The sequence below is a fragment of the Mobula hypostoma genome, chromosome 8, assembly GCF_963921235.1.
Source record: "Mobula hypostoma chromosome 8, sMobHyp1.1, whole genome shotgun sequence".
Classification (NCBI taxonomy): domain Eukaryota; kingdom Metazoa; phylum Chordata; class Chondrichthyes; order Myliobatiformes; family Myliobatidae; genus Mobula; species Mobula hypostoma.
In genome coordinates this window covers 14,882,425-14,908,877 of record NC_086104.1, presented here as the reverse complement: position 1 = coordinate 14,908,877, position 26,453 = coordinate 14,882,425, and the positions used below count along the sequence as shown (strand labels likewise).

At 44.0% G+C, this 26,453-nt stretch overlaps 1 protein-coding gene across 1 annotated transcript in view; it reads right to left on the bottom strand.

The window, feature by feature from the left end:
* The window catches only part of LOC134350381 (saccharopine dehydrogenase-like oxidoreductase), a 33,729-nt gene extending 9,167 nt beyond the window's left edge, over positions 1 to 24,562 (bottom strand). The window contains exons 1-5 of the mRNA XM_063055496.1: positions 24,224 to 24,562; positions 20,506 to 20,615; positions 4,295 to 4,375; positions 2,586 to 2,715; positions 417 to 466 (exon numbers count right to left, since the gene is read on the bottom strand). Of these exons, the coding sequence (XP_062911566.1) occupies positions 417 to 466; positions 2,586 to 2,715; positions 4,295 to 4,375; positions 20,506 to 20,615; positions 24,224 to 24,410 (558 nt within the window). The 5' untranslated portion in view covers positions 24,411 to 24,562. The remainder of the gene's footprint in view (positions 1 to 416; positions 467 to 2,585; positions 2,716 to 4,294; positions 4,376 to 20,505; positions 20,616 to 24,223) is intronic.
* Positions 24,563 to 26,453: the final 1,891 nt, after the last annotated feature.

The window sequence follows — 26,453 nt, the reverse complement described above, 5'->3', positions numbered from 1 at the left end:
AGGGCATTTAGGAGACTCTTCAATAGACACAGTGATGAAAGAAAAATGGAGGGTTGTGGGCTATGAATGAGGGAAGGGTTAGATTGATTATGAAGTACATTAAATGATCAGAACATCATCATGGGCTGAAGTGTCCATACTGTGCCGTATAGTTTTATATTCTATGTTATTTAAAGGACACCTGAAGGCAAATTCTTACACACGAAGGATGATGGATATATGGACCGAGCTGCCAAAGGACTTCCCAATATTATTGAAAAGGAGAAATCCTCTAGCTCAACCTAAGCAACGTCAAGGCAGAGCTGGATTTAAATGTGTCATCTTACACTGATAAACTGGACATGCAACAGTTTAAATGCCAGAAATTACAGAAATTATTATTAAAGAAGAATGGTTTAAATAAACATGAGACGAACCTCCGGCCCTGTCTCCAATGCCAGGAAGCTTTCGACAGCAGTCAGAGTACCTGAAAAGTAACAATGTTAAAGAATGACAAATTTTTTAATTCTCTATTGTGTCAACGTTAAAAGTCTTGACACTCTAAATATTTTCCATATTTCTGGATCACTCATTAAAGGTATATTAAATTAAAGACTATTATTGCCCAAATAATGAGAAATTTTGAACAATGAAAGAGTGCTAAGAATTTAATTTTACAGGCTGCACAAGGAGGCAAGCACTTCAGATTCTTCTCAGGGCAGATGATGCACAAGGAATTCTAGAATCAATAAGCAAGCTCCAATTTAGACTAGAGAAGGTGCGTGCACACTCTAGTTTTCATCATCTCTGCTATGGGGAAAATTTACCTTATAAGATTCCTACTCAGCCTCCTCTGCTACAAGAAAATCAAACATGTCCAGCCTGTCTAGTCCCTGCACATTCCTGGCACTGTGTTCACAAATTTCTTCTGCATCCTCTCCAGTGCAATCACATTCTTCCCAAAGGATGCCGGTTTGATCCACACACAGAGCCAATGATCTATAAAGTTGTACATAAACTTACTGTTCTCATAGTCTATGTCCCGGATAATGAAGGTACCTATTGTCCCAGTTTCAGGGACCCATGGGCTTCAACATCAACATCGCTTTGTTCAACAATATACCAAAAGGTCCCACTATTGACTGCATGTGTCCTGGTCTTATTAATCCTCCCAAAATGCATCAGCTCACTTTTATCAGGATCAAATTCCATCCTCCATAGCATTGCCCATTTTACCAACTCATTAATATTGCCTTGTAACCTAAGGCTACTCTCCTCATTAATAACAATACCATCAATTTTAACATTATCTGCAATACCACCTACAATTTATCCAAATTGTTCATGTATATAACAGACACCTACATTCACAGCGCCAATCCTGTGGTACAGCTCTGGTCACAGGCTTACAATCTCAAAAATAATCCTCAACCCTCACCCTCTGCCTCTTATTTCCAAGCCAATTATGGATTCAATCTGTCAAGTTGCCCTAGATTCCTTTGGGCCAATCTCACTTGTGGATCTCGTCAAAGGCTTTTGTGAAATTCATATATCCACTCTTATCAAGCCACTTTGTTACCACTTGGAAAATTCAATCACTTTGATTAAACAAGATCTCCCTTAATTAAACCATGCTGACCATCTTTTAATCCCTGCCTCTTTATGTGCAGATTAATGTTTCTAATAAGTTCCCTACCACTGCTGAGATTCTCAGTTCTGGCTTATACCTGCGGCCTTTCTTGAATAAGAGTATCCTATTTGTTATTCTCTATTCACCTGGTGCCCAGAAATGCCCAGTGAAGATTTGAAAATATCTCCCTGAGTTTCAATAGAGTCACAGCACAGAAACGGGCCCTTCAGCCCAACTCATCCATGTCGAACAGGATACCCCATCCAAGCCAATCCCAATTGCCAGTGTTTGGCCCATACCTTTCCAATCCATGTAGCTGTTCTACTGTCTTATAAGAGTTAGTATAGTACCTACCTCTACTACTTCTTCTGGCAGCTGATTTGACATGGATACCACCCTTTGTTTAAAAAAGACTGTCCATCAAATTCCTCTTAAGTCCTTCCCCTCTCACCTTAAACCCCAGTCTCTTCAATTGCCTCCATAGCAGCGCCTGACATTTTGCTCATCAGTCCCTGGGGATCAGTGAACCTTTAAGACCACTAAGGCATGTATAACACCTCCTCCTTTTTAAAATGTACCTTGCTTTAGTATTTCACCATGCTTTCCTCCACCCTAAATTCCCTAATTACAACAGCCCCCTCCTTAGTGGACATCGATGAGGAGTGTTCATTGAAGACCTCACCTATGCCACCTGGTTCCAAGCAGACTGTCCCTTTGAGCTCTACTATTACTCCGTTTACCCTCTTGCTTTAACATAGAAATTCTGCTAGTGTGTTTCTTGCTGTTTTGCCCTTCCAATCTATACAAGTACTCCCCAGGCTTTCTTTGTTTTCAGTTTTCTAAACAACATATTTTCCTTTCCATTCTTTATTCAACCTTTGATCTCTCTCCATATGCAGGGTTCTTTGAACTTGTCTCTATCTTCAACCCAGTACTGTAATTGATTGATAACCAAGTGTCACACATTATAAATTACCTTTCAACTGATCCCTGGTGTAAAGTACACCCATATCTGCTGGAATAGAATCAAAGCCACAGCTTCCAACCACATATACTCCTTTTTCAGCAGCTTCTTTGTCATATTTTAGTTGCATGCCTTCCAGGAACTGTGAATGACAAAACAAATGTTAATACCAGGGACCTTAGAAGCGTTAACATACAGAGGGATCTTGAAGTACAAGACTATAGCTCCTTGAAAGTGGTGACACAGGTGGATAAAGTAGTGAAAAGGCATTCAGTATGCTTGCTGTTGTAGGCTAAGGCATTGAGTACAAGTGTTGGGACATTGTGTTGTAGCCATACAAAACAATGGCTACATTGCACTTCGAGTATTGTGTACAGTTCTAATTGCCATTCTACAGGAAAAAGATAGTAGTAATTGTGAGAGTAGAGAAGACGTTCACCAGGATGTCAGTGAACAGAGGGTTGTTTGGATACAAGGGGAGATTGGGTAGATTGGCTTATCAAACACTGGAATGACCTCATACAGGTTCACAAAGTTATGACAGACAGAAGATGATCAGAATCTTCTCAGTGCAGAGGAGTATAGAAATAGTGGGCACAGGTTTAAGGCAGGAGATGAGAAATTTAAAGGAGATCTAAGGGAAAGGGTTTCCCCACACAGAAGGTGGTGAATATCTGGAACAAACTGCCAGAAGAGGTGATGGAGGCCATTTAAAAGTATTTGGCCAGGTACTTGGATAGGAATGGTGTCGAGGGATATGGACCTAATGCAGGAAAATGTGATTAGCATTAAAAAGGCATCACAGTGGTCATGGACGAAGTGGGCCAAAAGGTTGTTTCTGTGCTATTCAATTCAATAATTCTATGTTTTTATTACTCTCAGATTAACTACACAGAAACGTCAACAATAATTAAAATAGTCAAAATGAAGCTTTGCAAATGCTGAATAGGGGAAAGAGATGTTAAACAAATCAAACAACAGGAATTCTGCAGATGCTGGAAATTCAAGCAACATACATCAAAGTTGCTGGTGAACGCAGCAGGCCAAGCAGCATCTATAGGAAGAGGCGCAGTCGACGTTTCAGGCCGAGACACTTCGTCAGGACAAAGTCAGGACTTTGTCCTGACGAAGTGTCTCGGCCTGAAACGTCGACTGCGCCTCTTCCTATAGATGCTGCTTAAACAAATCAGGACTTTTTAAGAGAAAAACAGACTAATGTTTCAAAAAGGGCCAAGTTAGAACAATGTTGAAGAACTGCCTTTATGAGCTAAATATTCTGTTGTGTTTCTTACCAATAGGTAGTATGCAAAATCAGAAAGAAGCCCAATTAATGCATTGGGGCACATAAGAGATTAAAAAATGCTGAACTTTGAGGTACGAATAAATATATTTTCCTTAACAATTAAGACAGTACGTGATCAAATGGGCTTTTTACTGGTCAAAGTTTATGAACTATGACTTTTTTTTGCATTTTTACCCATTGATCAAAGTATTGCTTCACACTCCAGATAAGCAATGATTAAGTAATATTAGTGATTTAAGCTAAATGGAACCATAGAAATGCCATTAATTAAACAGGCATAGAAAGACTGTGGACTTATAATAAGGAAGATGCACAATTTCATTCAGAAAATTTTGAAATTCTCTTCAGTATTTTTACATAGTATCTTTATAATAGGAGATAGCTAAATTTAGTAGTTTCTTCAGAAAAATATCAATACCTGAGGTTCACCACTGATGTCAACACAGTGAGTTCCATTTTCAACACAGGCCTTCACCACCGGCTCTCCAAAAAACCTGTACTGTAAAAGATATTCAGAAGTTATCGACAGACAAAGTCAAGTTGGACTTTAAGGATAATGTGTTTCATTATTTAAAAAGAACAATACCACAACTTCCAACTAACAATTAAGTTCAACACTTAAATTTAATAATTTCTGAAAGATGTTCTTTCATGCCAGCATCAAAACTGGCCAGTCCCTAGTAAAATGCCATCAACCTACAACCTTCTCTCTGGTGCCTGACAAGATGTGTATTTCAGCATCTTCTGTTTGTATTTCCAAAAATTAGTCTATTTTTAAATATAAGCATGTGCTTCTTTTTTCAGTTAAATATTATATACTATGATTAAAGTGTCAATTTTTTAGTTAACATCCTGGCCATAAACCCAATACAAAATGACATTTAAATGTATTTACAGATTGAGTAATACCATAGTAGTGATTAAACAAATATTTCCAAAACAGAAATCTCATTCAAATAATATTAACGAATATTACAAATAAATTCTCCCCATTGACTGAACTTGCCGTTTTTATCTGATTTTACATTATCAAATCTCCTTTCGTCCTCCTTCACTCCAGAGAAAAAAAAACCTTAGCTTGTTCAACCTATCCTCATCTCTAAACCAAACAGCATCCTGGTAAATCCCCTCTGCATCCTCTCTAAAGCTTACATATTCTTCCTATAATGAGGCAACCAAAAATGAACACAATATTTCAAGTGTGGTCTAAGTAAAGTTTTACAAAGCTGAAACATTACCTCATGGCTTCTGAATTTAATCCCCTGACTATTGAAGACCAACACAGCATATGCTACTTTAACAACCTTATCGACTTGAGTGACAACTTTGAAGGATCTATGGGCTTGGACCCCCAAGTTGCCTCTGTTCCTCCACACTGCTAAGAATCCTGCCATTAGCCCTGTATTCTGCCTTCAAATCTGACATTCCAAAGTGAATCACTTTCATTCTTTGTTTTCCAGCCCTACTGTACTAAGTGACAACAGGATTTTATCCCAAGCTCGTCGGATGATTGCATTTCTTACACTAATGGCTAGAAGATCCATTTTGCTGAATTGGAAAGAGATCAATCCTCCCACCACATTTAATTGGTTCTCTCCAACTATGTTGTGTTTAAATTTAGAAAAAAATTAGAAGTGTCATTTATGATCCTTCTATTAAATTCAAAAAGACTTGGAGGCCATTTACTTCCATATGATGTAATTTGACCTTTTCCAAACCTATTCTATTTCTTTTAAATATAAGCAGACAGGAGCGGAGTCAACAACACTAATGGTTCTTTTTGATGTTATACAACAGCCCATGTCTTTTTCTTTTCCTTAGTTTAGTTGGTTAGCATTGTTAGATTAGTTTTTTTGGGGGGTATTTTTATTTTTTTTTCCTTTTTTCATGCTATTTCTGTTTCTTTTGTATATTATATTCATATTTTGTATGATTTTGGGAGGTTTTAATACCTGTGTGTCAACTGAGTTTATATATGTTAACAATGTAATCCCAATAGCTTTGTATTAATACTATGTTATGTTTAACATTTCGATATTAATAAAAAGATAGAAAAAGAAAAAGGATTTTATCCCAAGCTTTTGTTCAGAAAGACTTATTAACAACAGTCACAGAGCACAAAAACAGACCCTTTGAGTCACCACCAGCATTCACCCCACCTTCTATTCCTTGGAGATTCCAGTACCCACCTAGATCCTTCTTAAAAGGCTCAAGCAAATTTCTATGGATGTACCATGGACAGCATTCTAACTGGTTGCATCACTGTCTGGTTTGGAGGGGCTACTGCACAGGATTGGGAAAAGCTGCAGAAAGTTGTAAACTCAGCCAGCTCCATCATGCTAGCTTCCCCAGCATCCGGGACACCTTCAAAAGGTGATGCCTCTAAAAGGCGGCACCCATCATTAAGGGCCGCCATCACCCAGGACATGCTCTCTTTCACTGCTACCATCAAGGAGGTGGTACAGGAGCTGAAGACACACATTCAATTTTTCAGGAATGGCTTCTTCCCCTCCACCATCAGATTTCTCAACGAACCCATGAGCACTTACTCAGTATTTTACCCCTCTCTTTTTGCACTACTTCTTTATTTTCATATACATTTCTTAATGTAATTTATAGTTTTATTACTATGTTGCTGCATAACAATAAATTTCACGACCTATGCCAGTGATATTAAACCTGATTCTGAAATGTTATGAGTTCCAAATTTCAAGCAGTCTCTGGCTGAAAAAATACTTCCTCAGATGCCCTCTTACCCTAAGCTCCTATCCTCTGATTTAGACACCTTTTCTATGGGGAAAATTTTCATCCAATCTACCCTATCTATGCCCCTCATAATTTTGTACAACTCAGGTCCCCCCTCAGCTTCCTTCAATCCAAAGAAGACAAACTTAGTCTATTAGGCATCTATTCATAAATGAATGCTTCATTCTAGGCAACATCCCAGTGAATCTCCTCTGCACCCTCTTCATTGTTTCGACCATTAGGATTTTCAACCCAAATGTATTTTAAATACTCTCCATGAATAATCACTTTGCTGTAAATACCCTATTTAGGAGAAAAGATACTTAGTGGGGGGGGGGGTTAATTGATCAATCAACCATGTCTAACCAAGGAAATTCAAGAGGGCATTAAGCTGAAGGAGAAAACTACAATACATAAACGATAAGAGAGAAAATAAACCATAACCCAAAATGGCAAAGAATATAAAAACAGACAAGTTTATTTAAGTATTAAAAAGGAAAAAAAAGATTCAAGTGAACGCAAGCCTCTTAGAATAAGGATGTGGTTACAGTTAAGCAAATAAAGAAATGGGAGGAGGTAAACATATTTTTCATCAGTCCTTACAGTACAAGCAATATTGGATATCCTATAATACTAATGTACAGGGTCTTTCTTTTGTTACATTTAAAATGGCGACTTTGTTATGTTAATCTGGGGAATGCGGCTTTGTTGTGCTTTAACGCTGAAGAGAGTTTGCGCTAACAGTTTGTTTTACTTTAAAATGAGATAACAGGGTTCTATTAGCCAATGGGTGGTTATGTATCGTTTTGTTTTCGGATACCATGCTGTATGATATGACTGTGGACTGAGTTTTGGCGGGGAGTCGGAGGAGAGACGAGGAGGACCACGGACGTGTGGAGAGGCTCCGGTCGATCACTCAGGGTGGTCCCGAGCCGTGAGTCGATGGAATTCGGGTGGTCGTCTGAAGTCTAATTGAGCTCCAACGTAGCGTGCGAAGAACTTGGACTTTGATAAGTGTTGGCGCCTTTTTTTTCATTACTTTCCTCTCTGTATCAAATGTATATTAATGTCATAGAATTAGTAATATCTATAAAGTGTATTTGTTAAAATTTACTGGGTGTGCTGGCTGATGATTGATTCGGGCGGCAACCGACCCGGTGGGGAGTGTTGAGGCGGGTGCTGGGCTGGATTTCCCCTAGACATACACGAGCCAATATAACTGAACGTTACAAGTGGGGGCTACTGTCCTGGATTTGGACTTTTCGGGAAAGTTGTACTTGTCGTTGTGGTAAGTGGTGTGAAGATGGATCGAGATAAGATTGTCAGTTGGTGTGAATTGGAGGAGGTACCGGTGAATCATGCATGTGTGGTAAGCGGGGTCGATTATCGCATTCTGGCAGAGGTACTGGTGCGAGGGTTGAGTTTGATTAAAGGTATCGGGCAGGTAGAACTTGTAGCTCGAAGGGGTGGGAAAGAACCGGAGGCTAGCTGGATGTTGGTGCGGATGAGTGCCGACGTCATGACTTTAGAACTACCAGCGACAGTCCATGCCCCGGGGGAGGTGGGGCCGTGGTGTCTCCACACTCTCCCCGAGGACGCAAGTGAGGAGGTGCCAGAGGAGGAGGAGCTAGATGAGGCCCCAAGGGAGGTGCCAGTAGCCAGGGGTGGAGGTGTGGAATGCGAAGGTTTGGCCAGGCCCAGCCCCCATGGGTGGGATGAGACTGCCCAGTTAACGGCTGCCATTACCTCCCTGGCGAGAAGGGTTGACAGGCACTGCCCAAAGCTGAGAATTTTCTCGGGAGCCAAGCCCACCCCGGAAGGGGAGGATGACTATGATACCTGGGTTGAAGATACATCCCAATTGTTAGAGGTGTGGCCAGTTTCGGATGAGGAAAAGAGACAGCGATTGGTGGAAAGCTTAAGGGGCGGGGCGGCCTGGGTGGTCCGCGATCTGAGAGCGGCACACCTCTTGGCTTCCCTATCGGAGTGTTTGGACGCTTTGGAGGAAGTGTTTGGACTGTCAGGGGATCCCTGGCGGCATTTAGCGGAGTTTCAACAGATGAGCGCAGAGAAGAGGGGAAAAGCTCTCAGACTATGCTTTCAGGCTGGAAGGAAAGCTTACGGGGTTGCTGCGATGAGGGGTAGTGAAGGAGGACGAAGTGGCGGAGTTAAGGATGAGCCAGGTATGTAGCGGTTCCCGGGAGGATGACAGAGTGGCTTGGAGTGTACGGCAGTCATTTAAGCGGAGCCCCCCTCCATCATTCGGACAGCTAATCCGAGAGGTACGGGCCGAGGAGTGTGCTTTGGGCCGACCAGGGGGCGCGGACCCTCAGGGACGGTCTTCAGCGGTTCAGGAGATGGTAGTCGGGGTGAGACCAGAGAAATCCAAGGGGTCTCCGGGGGGCCATATCGGGAGGAGAGAGCTGGCGAGTAGTGGGTGCTATAACTGTGGGACAGAGGGGCATTTCCGCCGGGAATGTGAGTGGCCGGGGGCGTGCTACCACTGTGGGGAAGCTGGCCACTTGCGGAAGGATTGTGAGAGACAAGATGCGCCGAGGGGGGAGGGCCCCCGGGCCACTAAGAAGGGAGAGGTGTCGGGAAACTTAGGAGAGGCTCAGTGAGGGAACGGACTGGAGTCTCGGGAGGAACACGTTCCCAGAAAACCGCTATGGAACCCCAGAAAGAACAAGCCCAAATTCCTGATGGACTGATGGGACCCCGTTCCAGCGTGTCCCTACGGATAGAGGGAATCTTTGCGAAAGCCACCCTTGACACCGGGTCGCAGGTTACCTTACTGTACTGGTCGTTCTACAACAAATATCTGAAACATTTGGCAGTCACTCCATTTAAAGCATTGGAGATTTGGGGCATAAGTGATGGTGATTACCTGTATGATGGATACTTGTCAGTGAGATTGGAATTTTCAGAGGGAAATGTGGTAGTATCGGAAGCCTTTGAGACGCTGGTGTTGGTTTGTCCGGACCCGATGGAGACCGGTGGTGCTGCCCTGTTGGTGAGGACTAACTTCCCTCTGGTGCGACGGTTCTTGGGAGCCTGTAAGAAGGGGGGGGAGAACTTTTTGGAGACCCTCTCGGTACACCCCGTGTTCCGAGCGGTGTACGAAGGAGTGAGTGACCCCCCAGGGGCTGGATCCTGAGTGCAAACGAGGGACGGTGTGGTGCACTCAGGCAAGGCCTAAGGTGATACGGCCAGAGGAGGCGCCATTAGTGATGGGGACCCCCAGATTCCCCGGATTACCGCCGGGCGAGGCCCTGCTAGTAGACGCCCCCAACGACCTGGAAAGGGAGTCCTGGTTCCCGGCTGGGGCGCTAGTGAGACCTGAATTGCAGAGGCCCTCAGCTGTACAGGCACGGCGGATGGGGGTGATGGTACGGAACATAACGGAGAGGGAGATCACCTTTAAGCGCGGGATGCCCCTTGCGCACTTGTTCCCGGTGACGGTGATGTCCAGCGCCCCCGTGAAGCCCACTGGAGGGAAACTATTGGGAAACGGGGCGGCTGACCGAGGAGGCCTTTAATTTTGATAACTCCCCTGTACCGCCGGAATATAAGAGCAGGCTGGTGGAGAAGATGCTGAAGTTAGGGGATGTCTTTTCTCAGGGCGAGTTTGATGTGGGGTGTTCCAAGAGCACTCGGCACACCATTCGGGTAACAAATGACACCCCGTTTAGGAAGAGGTCACTATGCGTCCCCCATAGTGGTGGCAAGGAAGAAAAATGGGAAGGTACGCATGTGCGTGGACTATAGGACCCTGAACCGCCGCACTGTTCCTGACCAATATACGGTCCCGAGGGTGGAAGATGCCTTGGCCTGTCTGAGTGGTGCACAGTGGTTCAGTGTATTGGATTTGCGGAGTGGGTATTACCAGATTCCGATGAGTGAGACCGATAAAGAGAAGACGGCCTTTATCTGCCCCCTGGGGTTTTTCCAGTTCGAACGAATGCCCCAAGGTATCTCGGGGGCCCCAGCCACCTTCCAGCGGCTCATGGAGCGGACAGTGGGGGACATGAACCTGCTGGAGGTATTGGTGTACCTGGACGACCTGATAGTGTTTGGATCTACGTTGGAGGAACATGAGGAGCGGCTGCTGAAAGTGCTGAGTCGGCTGAAGGAGGAAGGATTAAAACTTTCCCTGGATAAATGTCAGTTCTGCAAGACGTCAGTCAGTTATGTTGGACACATAATCTTGCGAAATGGAGTGGCCACCGATCCGGATAAGATAGCCGCAGTCACCACCTGGCCGAGACCTCAGAAGGTGAGCGCCTTACGCTCGTTTTTGGGGTTTTGCGGATATTACCGGCGGTTCGTGAAAGGATATGCAAAAATGAGTCATCCATTGAACCAGCTGCTGTGTGGCTATCCACCTGTGGGGAGGAGGAGGAAGGGAGACCGAGGGTCGGAGGTAGGAGGATACTTGAACCCGGGAGAGCCTTTTGGATTGAGGTGGGATGCTCAATGTGAGGAGGCGTTCCAATCTCTAAAAAGGGCGCTGACGCTGGCCCCAGTGTTGGCATTTGCTGATCCGCGGAAGCCGTATGTTCTACACACTGATGCCAGTCACAATGGTCTGGGGGCTGTTCTGTACCAGGAACAGGGAAACAGATTGAGGCCGGTAGCATTTGTCAGTCGGAGTTTGTCGCCATCTGAGAGAAACTATCCCACTCACAAGCTGGAGTTCTTGGCATTGAAATGGGCGGTGGTGGACAAGTTGAGTGACTACCTATATGGGGCCCAGTTTGAGGTGAGAACTGATAACAACCCCCTCACTTATATCCTGACCTCGGCGAAGCTGGATGCTACTGGGCACCAGTGGTTAGCAGCCTTGTCTGCCTATGAGTTCAGCCTGAAGTACCGCCCGGGGAGTCGGAACATCGATGCAGATGCCCTGTCTCGTCGGGCGTACGACGAGTCGGGCACGGCCGAGGAGTGGAAGAGTGTCCCCGCCCAGGGAGTAAAGGCCATGTGTCAAGTTGGGAGCGACGGGGAAGTAGGAGCACAGATGGGGCTGGATCGGGCAGTAGATCAACTGGGGGCTGACGATGACGCGCTGCCCACTGTTTACTGTAATGTGACTGCTCTGAGGAACAGGCAGCTGAGTTGAGTTGAGTCCCCAGGAGGTTAGAGGCGGCTCAGCGTGATGACCCAAGCATTGGCACTATCTGGTACGCGGTTAGCCAGGGTGATATGGGGCAGGTGGAGAAGGCAAAACATGCCTCCGTTCCCCTACTACTGAAGGAGTGGCCCCGGTTGAAGCTGAAGAACCACGTCCTGTACCGGGTCACGTCGCCTCCGGACCACCCCCGGCGCTGGCAGCTGGTCATGCCTGAGAAGTATCGGAAGACTGTGCTCCAGGCTCTACATGATGATTCCGGGCACTTAGGGGTAGAGAAGACCTATGGATTAGTCAAGGACCGGTTTTACTGGCCCCGGATGAGGGGGGAGGTGGAAGAATACTGTAAGACCTGTAGCCGTTGCGTCAGGAGGAAGACCCTGCCTGCGCAGGCGGCCCCATTATCCCACTTGCAGAGTGCAGGACCCATGGACCTGGTGTGTATGGATTTCCTGCCTATTGAGCCAGACACTAGCAATACCGCGAATGTCTTGGTCCTCACGGATCACTACACTAGATACGCGCAGGCTTTTCCTACTAAGGATCAGAAAGCGACTACAGTGGCGAAGGTGTTATGGGAGAAGTACTTTGTTCATTATGGCCTTCCCCGGCGGATCCACAGTGATCAGGGACGGGACTTCGAGAGCAGGCTTACACATGAATAGCTTGGGGTTGAAAAGTCCAGAACCACCCCCTATCACCCGCAGGGTGATCCTCAACCCAAGAGGTTTAACCGGACCCTGCTGGACATGCTCGGCACCTTGGAGATTGGACAGAAGAGTAAGTGGAGTCGGCACATTGTCCATTTGGTTCATTGTTACAATTGTACTCGCAATGATGCTACGGGGTACTCGCCCTACTATCTGATGTTCGGATGGGAAGCGAGGTTGCCCATTGATCTGTGTTTTGGGACTGAAGCGGGGGAAATACCTTCGAAGCCATGTCTGAAGTACGTGTCCGATATGAGGAGAGAGTTGAAAAGGGCGTACGAGTTAGCTGAGGCAGCAGCCACCAAGCAGAACCAGTGGAATAAAAGGAGGTATGATCAGAAGGTAAAGTTCGTCCAGCTATTGCTGGGAGACCAAGTCCTTATCCGGAATTTAGGACTACAGGGTAAGCACAAATTGGCGGAGCGTTGGGCAGCCACCCCTATGTGGTGGAGAGTCAGATGCCGAATCTCCCGGTTTACCGGGTGAGACCTGAGGGCGGGCAGGGGCCTGTCAAGGTACTCCATCGGAACCACCTGTGGCCTCTGGGTTGAGAGGTGAAGATGGACCCAGAGCCCGAATGGGAGTTTACTCCTATTACGAGGACTCTGCGAGGGTGTGGGGCGCGGGAAGAGCCCGCTGCGAAAGAAAATGGGGCGGGTCCCCACCTCGAGAAGGGATACGTCATCGGAAGATGATGATTCGGACATGTGGTACCTGCTTCCATTCGCTGATTCCCCGGTGCCGGGAGAAGAGACTCTTGGCCCTTCCATCACTGAGTCAGGGGAACCGAGGGAGGGTATTGCAGAGCCGCCTGTATTACAGCCGGGATTGGGGGAGGAGAGGGTGGAGGCAGAACCCGAGCCACAGGGGCTGAGGGATCCCGGTGAAGGGGAAGGTCCGACAGATAGGCCCGAGGCTGTCAACTGGGGTGTCTGAACAGGGAGAGTCAGCAGAGGAAGTACAGAGGCCTCAAAGGAGTAGGCATCCCCCAGAAAGACTAACTTATATAGCGCCGGGAGAGCAGGGTGTGATCTCTACTGCCCTGCAAAGTTATGTCACTGCTTTATGCACCTGGGTTGGGTTTTGTGTTTTACAAGGAGCAGTGGTGAACTCTGTTAACATCATGAGGGCATGACTTTTTGTGGTGGGGGGAAGAGTGTACGGGGCCTTTCTTTTGTTACATTTAAAATGGCGACTTTGTTATGTTAATCTGGGGAATGCGGCTTTGTTGTGCTTTAACGCTGAAGAGAGTTTGCGCTAACAGTTTGTTTTACTTTAAAATGAGATAACAGGGTTCTATTAGCCAATGGGTGGTTATGTATCGTTTTGTTTTCGGATACCATGCTGTATGATATGACTGTGGACTGAGTTTTGGCGGGGAGTCGGAGGAGAGACGAGGAGGACCACGGACGTGTGGAGAGGCTCCGGTCGATCACTCAGGGTGGTCCCGAGCCGTGAGTCGACGGAATTCGGGTGGTCGTCTGAAGTCGAATTGAGCTCCAACGTAGCGCGCAAAGAACTTGGACTTTGATAAGTGTTGGCGCCTTTTTTTTCATTACTTTCCTCTCTGTATCAAATGTATATTAATGTCATAGAATTAGTAATATCTATAAAGTGTATTTGTTAAAATTTACTGGGTGTGCTGGCTGATGATTGATTCGGGCGGCAACCGACCCTGTGGGGAGTGTTGAGGCGGGTGCTGGGCTGGATTTCCCCTAGACATACACAAGCCAATATAACTGAACGTTACACTGAATAACATTGGGGTGGGGGGGGGGTGGTGATTGGTGTTGGAGTTCAATATGATCACTTTCTCTCAGGAAAAAAAGGCTAAAGGCAACTAAGCCCCCTACATTGGATGGCTTGCATCTTAGCATCCTAAAATAGTGGTTATTAGACAGTAAATAGATCAGTTGTAATTTTCCAACAATTTCTGAATCAGAAGTACCAAGAGTCTGGAAAACTGCCAATGTTTCAGCCCTACATAAAAATAAATTCTAGATTCACTAGAATGATTCCGGGAATGAGAGGGTTAACATATGAGGAACGTTTGTCCGCTCTTGGACTGTATTCCTTGGAGTTTAGAAGAATGAGGGGAGACCTCATAGAAACATTTCAAATGTTAAAAGGCATGGACAGAGAGGATGTGGCAAAGTTGTTTCCCATGATGGGGGAGTCTAGTACGAGAGGGCATGACTTAAGGATTGAAGGGCGCCCTTTCAGAACAGAAATGCGAAGAAATTTTTTTAGTCAGAGGGTGGTGAATCTATGGAATTTGTTGCCACGGGCAGCAGTGGAGGCCAAGTCATTGGGTGTATTTCAGGCAGAGATTGATAGGTATCTGAGTAGCCAGGGCATCAAAGGTTATGGTGAGAAGGCAGGGGAATGGGATTAAATAGGAGAAAATGGATCAGCTCATGATAAAATGGCGGAGCAGACTCAATGGGCCAAATGGCCTACTTCTGCTCCTTTGCCTTATGGTCTTATGATCTACACAAAAATAAAAGATGCAACAAACAGATAAAGACACAATCAGCAGCTCTGCTTCATTAGGAGCTTGAAGAGAGTTGGTATGTCACCAAAGGCTCTTGCAAGTTCTATAGCTGTATGGTGGAGAGCATTTTATGTCATTGCTCTGTTATCCCACAGAAAAACAAATTTTACATCATATAACACAGTGATAATAAACCTGAATTTGATAAGCCCAAAATTTTTTGTTAAAATAGAATTAATTATTAATGACGCACATTTGGATACTTTGAAACATGAACTAATCTGGCAAAGTCGGCGTGAATTCATGAAGGGGAATTCGGATCTTATAAATTTACTAGAAGTTTTATTCCAGGGTGTTTGTGCGCATGCACCGGTCCTGCATGCAGCTTGGTACAGCTGTTCCGATCTATTCTTTTACTTTATTCTTCTTACTTTTTAATTTATGTTATTTTTTTTCTCACGGTAACACGTCGAAGCTGCACCCTCTCTAACATGCTGGCAGAGAGAGTTTTATTTGGGTTTTTTTTAGCGCTGGAAATGGTTACATCCTGACACGCAGGACAGAAGCAAGGTCGCATCAGGTATTCCACGGACCAGCAAATTCCGGTCGGCTTAGCAAACAGAGCGGTGGACACCCCTGCTGAAATCCGGAGGAAAACACACAGAGGGGGATCACAAAGCGGAGGAAAGAGGACTGGGTCGAGACAACAGAGACCTTTGGAGAAGAGGAGTTCGGTGGGTAATACCGTTCCGCCTGACCGGAAGTGCACTGAGAACGGTAAGCATGAAGGATTGGGGTGCTTACTGATCTGGCTAACAACGGATGGTGCAATCCAGGGTATATTACGATCGAGGAACGTGTTTGCAGACTGGATATTGAACTTTTTACTGTTGGACTTCGGCCACATTCCACCGTGATACAACACTTGGCGGCATGGGAGGTCGTTCCTGCCTGTGGCCATCGAACGTGCAGCTCCTCCCGTGGAGGGTCAGACACCCTGAGCCAATAGACTGGTCCTGGACTTATTTTCCATCTGGCATAGTTTTGCATTTTGGTGTTTGATTGTTGGGGTTTTTTGTATTGCTATATTTACGCTCTATTCTTGGTTGGTGCGGCTGTAACGAAACCAAATTTCCCTCGGGATTAATAAAGTATATCTATCTATCTATCTATTTTAGGAAGTCTTGATCAGAGTGGCAGCAAGGGAATCAGTAGGTATATTAACTTTGGACTTCCAGAAGACATTCAACAAAGTTCAACTTGCAAGCTGCTGCGTTGTAAAATGAGTGCCTATGGCACTGGAGGTAATGTTTTGGCATGGATAGAAAATTAGCTAACAGTGTATAGGGATACGAGTGTCCCTTTCAGGGGGTATCATAGGGCCAGGACCATAACTGTTTGCAAGTTATGTAAAAGATTTGCAGAAAGGAAGCAAATCAAATTTCAAACAGATAAAATAGGTAGGATATAGCTTATGGTACAATGTGGGAAAATATATAGTTTATCAATTTGCAAGGAACAGTATTATTTCAACACAAAAATTTGCAGTACCAAGTGATATAGGGGTCATTGCATACGAACAGAAAGCTAACACATGAATACATTCTGTAATGGGGAGGGACAAGAGAATATGTCACTTATTTCAAGGAGATTGGAACATACACGGAGGGAAATCTTACTTGTTGCAGCTATATAGGACCCTGGTCAGACCCCATGTGGAGTACCGTGCTCAATTCTGGTCGCCTCACTATAGGAAGGACATGGAAACCATAGAAAGGGTGCACAGGAGATTTACAATGATGTTGCCTGGATTGGGGAGCATGCCTTATGAGAATAGGTTGAGTGAACTCGGCCTTTTCTCTTTGGAGCGATGGAGGATGAGAGGTGACCTGATAGAGGTGTACAAGATAATGAGAGGCCCGATCATGTGGATAGTCAAGAGGCTTTTTCCCAGGGTTGAAATGGCTAGCACAAGAGGGCATAGTATTAAGGTACTTGGAAGTAGGTACAGAGGAGATGTCAGGGGTAAGTTTTTCACACAGAGAGTGGTGAGTGCATGGAATGGGCTGCTGGCGGCGGTGGTGGAGGTAGAAACGATAGGGTCTTTTAAGAGGCTCCTGGATAGGTACATGGAGCTTAGAAAAATAGTGGGCTATGGATAAGCCTAAGTAGTTCTAAGGTAGGGACATGTTTGGCACAGCTTTGTGGGCCAAGGGACCTATATTGTACTGTAGGTTTTCTATGTTCTATGTTCAAATGTACAAAACATGAATGAGACCACATCACAACTAATGTGGACAATTTTAGTTCCCCTTTTTAAGGAAATACACTATTTAATTGGAGGCAATTTACAGAAGGAGGCAGTCTTCAACGTCTTCCTGGAATGAATCGTGAGTGATGCCCTTGAAGGTCATGTGGGCACAGTCAGCATCAGAGGGAGAAACATCACAAACCTAAGATTTGCTGATGACATTGATGGACTTGCAGGAAAAGAGGACGAACTGGCCAACCATCTTTTTTTTAATATAATTTTTATTAAATTTTCAAAAAGAATACATGAAAAGTTAAAATCTACCCACCCCCCCTCCCCTTAACCCTCCCCCCCCCCATATATAGTCCTACCTAATAAGAAAGAAAGAGGAAAAAAAAGAGCCGCCTGGGTATTGGAAGGTTTCCACATGCTCCATGGGATTCAAAATAAATTTGGTATAATTATTGCAACATACATCAAAGTTGCTGGTGAACGCAGCAGGCCAAGCAGCATAGGAAGAGGTGCAGTCGACGTTTCAGGCCGAGACCCTTCAGTTAGTCCTGACGAAGGGTCTCGGCCTGAAACGTCGACTGCACCTCTTCCTATAGATGCTGCTTGGCCTGCTGCGTTCACCAGCAACTTTGATGTATGTTGCTTGAATTTCCAGCATCTGCAGAATTCCTGTTGTTTGGTATAATTATTCGTTACTTTCCCCAAGTAACCAAAATCTTTATCGGAGCACTTAAATATGCCATCCTATCTTTTGTAAATAAGGGCGCCAGATATTCAAAAATGTTACATATTTATCTCTTAAATTATAAGTAATTTTTTCAAGTGGAATAGAACTAGCCATTTCATTATTCCAACGATCCAGACTTAAATACGAATCAGATTTCCAAGTAACTGCTATAGTCTTCTTAGCTACTGCCAATGCAATTTTTATAAATTCTTTCTGATATTTATTCAATTTAAGTTTTGGTTTTATCCCTTCAATATCACCTAATAGAAATAATACAGGGTTATGTGGAAGTTGAATTCCAGTAATTTGTTCCAATAAGACTCTTAAATTTATCCAAAAGGGTTGAATTTTAAAACAAGATCAAGTAGAATGTAAAAAAGTACCAATTTCTTGATTACACCGAAAACATTTATCAGATAGATTTGAATTTAATCTATTTATTTTTTGTGGTGTAATATATAATTGGTGTAAAAAATTATATTGTACTAATCTAAGTCGAACATTTATTGTATTTGTCATACTCTCAAGACAAAGTCTTGACCAATTTGTTTCATCAATATTAATATTCAGATCTGTTTCCCATTTTTGCTTTGACTTATGGGTTCCTTGTTTAATTGTCTGTTCTTGAATCAAATTATACATACAAGAAATAAATTTTTTAATTTTCCCTTTTTGAATTAAAATTTCAATTTCATTAGGCTTTGGCAAAAACATTGATTGACCCAGCTTACCTATTAAGTAAGCCCTTAATTGAAAGTAACAAAAGAAAGTATTATTAGATATTTTATATTTATCCTTTAATTGTTCAAATGACATCAATATATCTCGCTCAAAACAATCTCCTATAAATTTAATCCCTTTTTGGTATCAATTATATAAAAGTTGATTGTCCATTGTAAAAGAAATAAGTCTGTTTTGGAACAAAGGTCTCCTTGCTAATAGAGATTTCTGTGTTTCCTTATCAACATTTATCTTATTCCATAGATCAATCTGGTCAGCCATCTTGACAGAGCTTCCACAAAGTTTGGAAATAAGTGCCGAGAAAACCAAGCTCATGGCAAATACCAACAGAGCCATCACAACAGACATCTCAGTCCATGGTCAGAAACTTGAGAGAGTGCAGCAGTTTGAATACCTGGGGGCAATCATCAGTGATGAAGGATCAAGACCAGAAGTCCTGGCAAGAACTGCATAGACAATGACTGCACTGTCCAAACTCGAGACAATATGGAGGGACAGCAACATGACCATGAAGTACAAGATCAGACTCCTGCGTGCATTGGTATTCTCCATCTTCCTGTACGCATGTGAGACATGGACCCTCACAGCAGAGCTACAGCGGAAGGTACAGACATTGGAAATGAGATGCCATCGCAACATCTTGGGCATCTCATACTTGGACCACATCACAAACGAGCAGGTCCGCAAGATCAGCATGATCTCAGAATAGGGGTCACCAACTTAATACTGAGATGAGAAAGTATTTGTCCTCTCAGAGGGCTCCGTCTTTGGAACAGTAAGGGGAAGGGTCCTAGTCTTTTTGTCCTTTTTAAACATGTTTTTTATGATCGCAATACCCTGATGGACACTAAGAACTTAAAGTACTGCAGGTCTACCCCAGCAGGAAGTTACTCTGCAATGGACAAACTGAAGAAACTGGACTTCACGTGGTTTGTGCTGCTCCAGCGTTAGAGGGGGGCACCAGAGGAGTCGGTGCACGAAGGCAGTGAGCAGTCTAACAGCAGCGCTTTTCTTGTGATCACAAGACCCTGTTAGACATTGTTAATGTGGAATGCTGGGAGTCTGCTGGTTTACTGGCGAACGGCGGGGGAGCTGCACAGCCTTGGTCATGGCCTCAAGCCGTGGTGTCGCCTACTTACAGCGCCCAGATGTTGGAATCGGTACACTGTACCAGAAGCGGTATGGTGTGGCATCCAAGCTGGAATCGGTGCTGCCTCATACCCCCCCACCCCCGCAGTGTTCGCTCGGCAGAAGACAAGCAGTAATGTGTTCAACTGCTGACTGCTGCGACATTCATGAACTCAGGGTCTTGGATTTTTTTTTGTGTGTGACTGTATTTTTTGCTATCTTTATGTGCCTTGTGATGTGTATTACTGTGTTTTGCACCTTGGCCTCAGAGTAACGCTGCTTCATTTGGCTGTATTCATGTATTCACGACAATTAAACTCCAACTTGAACTACTGTATACTTAAGGTTGAAATAGATAAACGTCTCACCAGTAAGGTAACCAAGGGTTATAGAGGAAGAGCATGAATATGGATTTGAACAATGCTCTATCAGCCATGATCCTACTTAATGGCAGAGCGAGCACAAGGCATAAAAGGTTTCCTCTTGTTCTCAGGTACAGTTCCATCCTATATTCTTTGTGTACACAGATTATAGTACACTATTTACCAAAATTAAAACTCCCTCCTTGTGAAAAATCTACATTTTGAATAACACCATAGTAGATTTTAAACAGTGAAGCTACCAAAAAGCACCATTTTGCTCAACAAGGTATATAGGTTGCTTCGTTTTGAGTTCTAAAGGTATACTTACCGGTCCTACACAGTTGAGGATCACCGATCCCTGCTGGCACATTGCAGCAAGTGAGGACGAATCATTGATATCACAGATTATGCATTCTGTAGATTTGATTTCTGGAGTTCCTAAAACGAGATTTTTTTTTGAAAAGATTAATCCCATTATATCATAAAACATATTTTTCGAAACAATGATTTCTTTTTGTAATACAATGTTAAATACTTTATTTAAAACACAAACATGGCACGTGTCAAGAATTGCTAGATTCTAAAAATAAACTGACATTTCTGTCTTTTTGACACCTTTATAGTATTGAACTACTATATCCAACACCACTGAATTTTTGAATACAGTCACATTCACAAAGTGAATGGAAATGAGATGTTCAATTGCCTGGGGAGCAAATAGCAGCAAAGTTTCCATTTGGCCTTGTACCTCCCACCAATGGATGAAAAACACTGACTGGCTTTCAATAAACCCCTCTGTCTTTCTGTAGCTTAGAGACAATGTTTAAAAAAACTATTGATAATTTTGAATAATCTGCAATAAAAGCGCTAACAGTTCAACTAAACTACACATAATTCACACTATTTTTTCAAACGCAAGATTAACTAATGCAGTTTTTTTTCTGCCACCAACAGATAACACTAATAAGTCTGAATACCCAAGTAGTCCGCAGCTGCACAGCAGAGACAAAGCACAGTGGTCATGTCTATTATTGAAATGCACTTGCTGGCATAATTCCAATGCAATTGCGTTTGAAATTAATAAGGTTAACTACAGCTTCTTGTTAAACGTAATAATTAGTATAATATAAACTAATTGCAACTTTGGTCGATACCCTTATCCCATCCAGTGTAGCTCTTTGGATGTTCAACTGCCAAGTAAATCCATATTCAGATAATGAAACATACTTCAGACTTGCTGTTATCTACACTTAGTGGCCTCTTTATTAGGTACACCAGCTCATTAATGTAAATATATCTAATCAGCCAATCATGTAGCAGCAACTCAATGCATTAAAGCATACAGACATGTCAAGAGGCTCAGTTGTTATTCAGACCTAACATCTGAATGGAGATGAAATGTGATCCAAGTGACTTTGACTTTGGAATAATTGTTGGTGCCAGATGAGGTGGTTTGAGCATCTCAGAAACTGCTCATCTCCTGGGATCACAGCAGTCTTTAGAGTTTACAGTGAATGGTGTGAAAAGTAAAAGAAAACATGCAATGAGTGGTTAATTCAGTGGGCGGAAACACCTTGTTAATGAGAGAGGTCAGAAAAGAATGGCCTGACCGAGTCAAGCTGACAGGAAGGCAACAGTAACTCAAATAACCACGCATTACAACAGTGGTGCACAGGAGAATGCATTAACACATCAAACCTTGAAGTGGATGGGGTACAGCAGCAGACAACCATGAACACACACTCAGTGGCTACTTTATTAGAAACAGGAGATACCTAGTAGAACAGCTATAGAATGTATCTCAAAACACTGCTCATCACCGTTTCTCAAATACCACAACAGAAATTATCAACATCTTTGTCAGGGTAGAATATCCCCAGAGCTTCTTTCACAACTCTCACTAGTTCCACTCAACATAAACTGACATTCACCAGGATGTTGTCTGGAATGGAGGGGCTGTGGTTAAAAGGAGAGACTGAATGAGATGGGTTTACTCTCACTGGAACATAGGACACTGAGTGGTGAGCAGAAAGAGAGTTATAAAATTAAGAAGAGCATAGACAGGATAGACAGTCATCTTTTCCTCCAGGGTAGTGGCATTTAGAATTAGAGAAAACATGTTTAAGGCAAGAGGTGAGAAATTTAAAGGAGATATGAAGGACAAATTTTTCCCCCTACACAGAGAGGGGTTCATATCTGGAAACAGCTGTCAGTGGAGGTGCAAGAGACAGATATAACTACAATATCTGAAAGATGTTTACACAGGTGCTGAAGAAGTATATAGAGGGATGCAGACAAACAGGATTAGATTAGATTCAACTTCATTGTCATTGTGCCGAGTACAGATACAAAGCCAAAGAAATGCATTTAGCATCTGACCAGAAATGCAAAGAATAGTGTTATTTACAAAATAACTGTGAATAAAAAAAAGTGCTACAGCACACAAATATAGAAGTACTGAGACAGTACAATACCGATGCAATACTGCTTAGCGCATTTGCATTTGCAGTCATCATAGCTAAGGAGTCCATTTCTGTGCTGAGGACTCCAATGCATAAATCCTGGATAGAAACTCTCCTATGAATATAATCTAATCTCTCAAACTTGGGCTTTCTTTATCCCTCAACACAATGGCTTCAAGATAAAACAAACCCATCACAGCCTGGTTGGACTCATTGCCCACACAATAATATCATATTGGGGCAGCTGGGCTTGTTTTCCTGCAACAAGACGGTCCCATCCAAGGGTGATGGGAGACAGCGATCCTCGAAGGGAGTTCCTTATGTCTAGTCTATTCCGCAATTTAGTTTTCGTTGCATTCATTGCAGAAAACTCCGTTTCGCAGCGATATGATGTTGGAAATGGAAGCAGCGTTTTCAGTGCTTACATGGCTATCTCGGGATATTTAGCAGAGATGTTGTGTCAAACATACCGTCATTTGCAAGCTCGAGGAGTTGATCTCCTTCCCGCGCGGACATGGATGACGCGCGGGTAATGACCTCGCGTGCATTCAAGTTCAACAGGGCGTGACAGGGAATGAGGAAAGGTGCCGCTGACTCATATCACCAAATCATATCATTCCCTTGTGGCCCGGTGGATGGGGACCACTCTTAGCACGAAGAGAGACCAATCAGGATGCTCACTCTCCCTCTCCCTCTCTTTCTCAAAAAAATCTATTTCTGGGATATTATATGTAATTTCCGGGTGTCAGGGAGCCACTATCGATATGCGGGAATCTCCCGGAACTTCCGGGAGAGGTGGGATGTCTGATATTGTTCTCAAACTGCAAATATTAATGACAAGTCCAGAACTTAGATTTTAAAAAGAGTCCCAAAGTTAAGCACATTTCTTCTATTAATCCCCCATCTCCCTATCACAGGGCTGGCCAATTCCAATCCTCCGGCCTGGCTAATTCCAATATCTTCACCCAACCATGACTGGTCATCTTTTCCCCAACACCCTCCACCACCATGACTCAGTGAGGCAATCTCACTACCCACACCAAATCCCTCTCCCCTCCCCATGGCCATCCAGATCGTCTGTCCCCCATCTTCGTGTCCACGCCTTCCCCTTCCACCCATACTACCATGCCAGGTTGTAACCCCCTCCCCCCACCACCAGCAATCATCAGGCCAGGGTGTTTTTCCCTCCATCCGAACACTAACCACCCTATACCTTATCAACAAACCGGCAATCTCAGTCTCCTACTTGTTGCCCTTCCCGTCACGGAGAGACTCCCTTTCCCCATTCTATTACCCCATCCATAAAGAACCTGCTTCCCCCACCCCAGCACATGTCCTGGTTGCACACGCCCTCATCGAGGGACGCTTTTGCAATCCCAAATTACGGGCCTGATCCTCCCGCTATTTACCAGTCGCCAAAAAAGAAATGCGCCTGCTTCCTCACCCCTCTCCTCTCCCTATCCCAACCTACAGGCCTGGCGCTATCTCTTTCCACTACCCCGCCCGCCGTTCTTCATTCCCAAGTCCAGCCGTCTCTACATTGTCCTTCGACAGCGGCCTCGACCTGCTCTCTGCCGCACTCACCCAGGGCGTCAGCCGCTCGCTGCAGCGTTTGCTCCAGTCTGCCTCGGTTCCTGCCGGCGACAGCCCAGGTCAGGGGCTCCGGCCCCTCGGAGCCGGCTGCCACCCGGGCCACTTCCTCCACCACGTACTGACCGGTGAAGCCGGAGGCGCCGAACACGATCAGCTTGAAAGGTCGGGTTGCCGCCATCGCTACGCAGCAAGTCTTCAAGATCGAACAGCGACGAAACTGGAACAAGACTCTGATTGTCAGTATTCACCCCCTGCCGTAAAACCGGTGCTGTACAGCCGGGCAACTACTATCCGCACTCAGTACATCGGCAGGGACTAGAGTCAGAAAGAATAAAAACAAACACCCCCAATGAAACTGCATCATATGCTTTTAACTCATTATTGCCATTGGTTTATTATTGTTACACGTACCAATATACAGTAATAAAAAACTTCCGTTTGCATCCATCCGGACAGATTATTCCATATATGATTACGTCCAGGTAGTTAAAAGAAATACAGAATGAAAAATAGAGTGTTGCAATTACAGAGAAAGTGCAGTTCATATAAACATTTTTTAATCATCCCCATTGGACAATCTACCAACTTCTTTATTTTGCAGCCAGCTTTGCAAGTTGTCCCCAACTACCCCCATTCGAATAATTTCTGAAATATCTTACTTTCTTTAGTTTAAAAGTTTCAGGTTATTGTCGCAGGCATACATATCCAGGGTATAAATGCAGTGAAAATTTAACTTTTTGCAGCAGCACACAGTACATTGCAAACATATTAACGTGCATAAACGAGATAAACTTACCTATTGCCGATGCTCAAAACTGAGCATCTTCAAAATGTTTTGTTTATACTGTAGCTTCTTTAAGACTGATTTCCTTTTTAAGACTCAGAATCATAGTGACCATTTGTCTATTTCCTAGAATGTATTCGTGCTGGGTTCTACTCTATCAACTATGTTTTCCCTAATGTGTCCTACTCAATATCTGGTCTCAGCACTAGTAAGAATGCAGTTTCCAAACTAGGCATTGGGTTGCAAACAACAGGAATTCTGCAGATGCTGGAAATTCAAGCAACACACATCAAAGTTGCTGGTGAACGCAGCAGGCCAGGCAGCATCTCTAGGAAGAGGTACAGTCGACGTTTCAGGCTGAAACCCTGTCTGTCTGTATCTTGTTTTACGGCGATTGGCATCCAGCTTAATGGTGCATTACCGCCACCCTCTGCTCCAGAATCTGCACTAGACATACATTCTAAATCCCTTTACCCAATCGCGCGCGCGTGCGCACACACACACACACACACACATATATATGCAAACCCACACTTCACCCTCCCATCTTTGACCATCCTAGTATCCTATTCCTGTTTATTTGTCATATTCTATAAAAAACCCCTGTACCCCTTAAAAACGCTAAAAATACCCGGACTTGTGCTCTCTCACCCATGCCCAGCAACCTTTTTAATGTGAATTCCTGCATCCCCAACTCCCTTAATTTATTTCTCATCATCTCTCTCTGTATCCCATACTTCCTGCAACTCAGAACTACATGTTCTACTGACTCCTCTTCCTGACATTTCTCACACAATCCTGTCTGGTGTTTCCCTATAATTTTCAATGTTTTGTTTAATGCACAATGCCCCAGCCTTAACCTAGTCCACACAATTTCCTCTCTTCTGTTTCCATTGCCTACCCTAGTAACTGCAACACTCTTTTGTATTTGATATAAATGCCTCCCTTTCCCCTCCCTGTCCCATCTTTCTTGCCACATTCGGCTGACTTTTTCCCAGATTACACACTTAACCTCTGCTTTACTGACACTAATGTGCATTTCCACATTTTCTTTCTTTAACGCCCTCTTTGCCAACTCATCCACCCTCTCATTCCCCTCACCCCTACATGTGCTGGAACCCATAGAAATTTTACCTGACCTCCCTGATTTGCAATTCTTGTAACTAACTGAAGGACTTCATAAAGTACATCTTGCCGACTGTTTGTGTGAAAAGACCTTAAACTTGCTAGAACTGAGGATGGCTGAACATATCAATGCTTTGGCTTGGCTGGCTTTCTGCACCCATTGCAACACAACCAACACTGCCAGCATCTCCACTGTAAACACCCCTAACTTATTCGATGTTCTTCTGCTGATTCCAATTTCTTTTGCTGGTATTACCACCCCAAACCCTGTCACTCCTGTTTCAGGTTCCTTCGCACCATCCGTATAAATGT